This window comes from Lepisma saccharinum, chromosome 10, assembly GCF_977018435.1.
Source record: "Lepisma saccharinum chromosome 10, izLepSacc3.1, whole genome shotgun sequence".
Classification (NCBI taxonomy): Eukaryota; Metazoa; Arthropoda; class Insecta; order Zygentoma; family Lepismatidae; genus Lepisma; species Lepisma saccharinum.
In genome coordinates this window covers 83,045,935-83,048,305 of record NC_139238.1, presented here as the reverse complement: position 1 = coordinate 83,048,305, position 2,371 = coordinate 83,045,935, and the positions used below count along the sequence as shown (strand labels likewise).

The 2,371-nt window shown below is 37.9% G+C and overlaps 1 protein-coding gene across 1 annotated transcript; it reads left to right on the top strand.

Annotated features, from left to right (window-relative positions):
* Positions 1 to 252: 252 nt before the first annotated feature.
* Positions 253 to 876, top strand: LOC145994167 (uncharacterized). The gene has a single exon (XM_083130261.1). It carries the CDS (start codon positions 253 to 255, stop codon positions 874 to 876), a length of 624 nt encoding a protein of 207 aa, XP_082986387.1.
* Positions 877 to 2,371: the final 1,495 nt, after the last annotated feature.

Below are 2,371 nucleotides of genomic sequence, written 5' to 3'. Positions count from 1 at the left end.
CCTACAGAAAAGGTTTCGTATGAAGAATGGAACATTCCAAAAAATATCGCATTGGCAGATCCTATGTTTGCTATTCCAGGCAAAATACAGTTATTGTTAGGTGCAGATGTTTTCTTTCAAATTTTTAAGCCAGAACGTATGACTCACCCAAATAACTTTTCAGCACTTCAAGACACTGAATTGGGCTTCATTCTATCAGGACGCATCCCACAACAATGTAACTCCAGCACATCGATTACTTCATGTTTTACAATGACAGATGACAACCTTAATAGGCAGATAAGAGCCTTTTTGGAGCTTGAAGAATTAGGAACATCGGTGACAACAAGAGAAGAAATGGCATGCGAGCAGCACTTTGTAAACCACACCACTCGTGACCATACAGGGCATTTCACGGTACATTTGCCATTCAAGGAGGCTAAAGAAACATTAGGACAATCATACAACCTAGCTTCAATCAGGTTTCATCGACTTGAAACGAAATTGCAACGTGAACCAGAATTACGTCAAGAATACGTAAAATTTATGCATGAATATGAAGAACTTGGACACATGAAACAAGTTGAAGAGGAACGTCACACCTCAGAAGGAGTCACGTATTACATGCCTCATTACTCTGTAGTAAAACCTAGCAATTCTACAACAAGGGTACGTGTTGTATTCAACGCGTCAGCCAAGACAAACAACGGAAAATCATTGAATGATATTCTGATGATTGGACCAACCATTCAACCTGATTTGATGTCCATAGTCTTAAAATTTAGAACACATCCAATCGCTTTCACGGCAGACATCGAAAAAATTTATAGAATGATACAAGTGCATCAAGATGATACTCCGTTACAGGGAATGGGACAGCGCCAGCATCATTTTTAGCAACACGCTGTATGCAGCAGCTAGCACAAGAAGAAAGTTGTAATTATCCTCAAGCAACGAACATTTTAGCAGACAGCTTTTAGGTCGACAATTTAGCTAGTGGATCTCAAAACGTACAACAACCGGCACAATTGCAAGCCGAACTCATCCAGTTACTAGCTAAAGGAGGCTTTGTATTACGCAAATGGTGTTGTAATAACGCTGAGTTATTAAGATCAATTCCACCAGAATACAGAGAAGATAACTTTCCAGTCCAATTACATTCGCAAAAAGGAATAAACACACTAGAAATCTCTTGGAATCCTGTAGAAGACAAATTCATCGTTAGCAGTAAATTTACTTCTGGCTCTATAACTGTCAGCATTTCCACTAAGCGTCAAATAACAGGCGTCATTTCATCCATTTTCAATCCATTAGGGCTTGTTAGTCAAATACAAAATGTTTCTTCAACGTCTTTGGCAGAAAGAAGTTGAGTGGGATCAACAACTGTCACCAAAATTAATTACTGAATGGCAGAAACTGCAAGTGCAACTTGTACTTATCAATGAAATAAAAGTCGAAAGATTTGTACTACAAGAAGGTAACGTGACACAAATTCAATTGCATGGATTTTCAGATGCAAGTGAAAAATCGTATGGTGCATGCTTATATATTCGTTCCAGCAATCAGCAAGGTCAAATTTCAGCCAAACTTCTTTGTTCAAAGTCACGCGTAGCTCCAATAAAGAAAGTAACATTACCCAGACTAGAACTTTGTGCAGCATTACTTTTAGCAGAACTTATGCATAAGGCAATGCCCGCATTGCATTTGCAAATTGAAAGCACACATTTATGGACAGATTCTCAAATTGTTCTGTCCTGGATATAAGCCTCACCTGCAAAATGGAAAACATTCGTAGGAAACAGAGTTTCTAGAATTCAGGATTTAACAGAAATCAGTAATTGGAGACATGTATCTTCAAACGATAATCCAGCTGATTTAATATCAAGAGGTGTTGATGCAAGCATCATGAAACAGTGTCCATTATGGTGGCAAGGGCCCGAATGGTTGAAAGAGAATTCAGATTGCTGGCCTCACATCATTGACAAATTTTCAAAATTGTCTAAATTAATAAGTGTAGAAGCATATTGCCAATGGTTTATTTACAATCTCAAGAACTCTCATGAGAGACTGATTGGGCATCTCAAACAGAATGAAGTGCAACGTGCATTACACACATGTATAAAAATTGCACAACAAGCGTTCTATTCAAAGGAAATCGAAGAACTTAACTCGAACCAAGAACTTTCAAATAAAAGTTCTTTGAAAACATTGTATCCATTCTTAGACAAAGATCAGATGCTAAGAGTTGGAGGACGTCTGGAGAACAGTCAATTATCATCATTTGACAGCAAGCATCAGATGATATTAACACCAAAAAGTAACCTTACAAAATTGATTGTCGAAGCAGAGCACAAAATACTTCTACGTGGAGGACCACAGCTATTAGTAAGTT

Bases quoted from the DNA above. Each gene is read 5' to 3' on its own strand.
- LOC145994167 (XM_083130261.1), top strand. From the start codon at position 253: ATGACAGATGACAACCTTAATAGGCAGATAAGAGCCTTTTTGGAGCTT.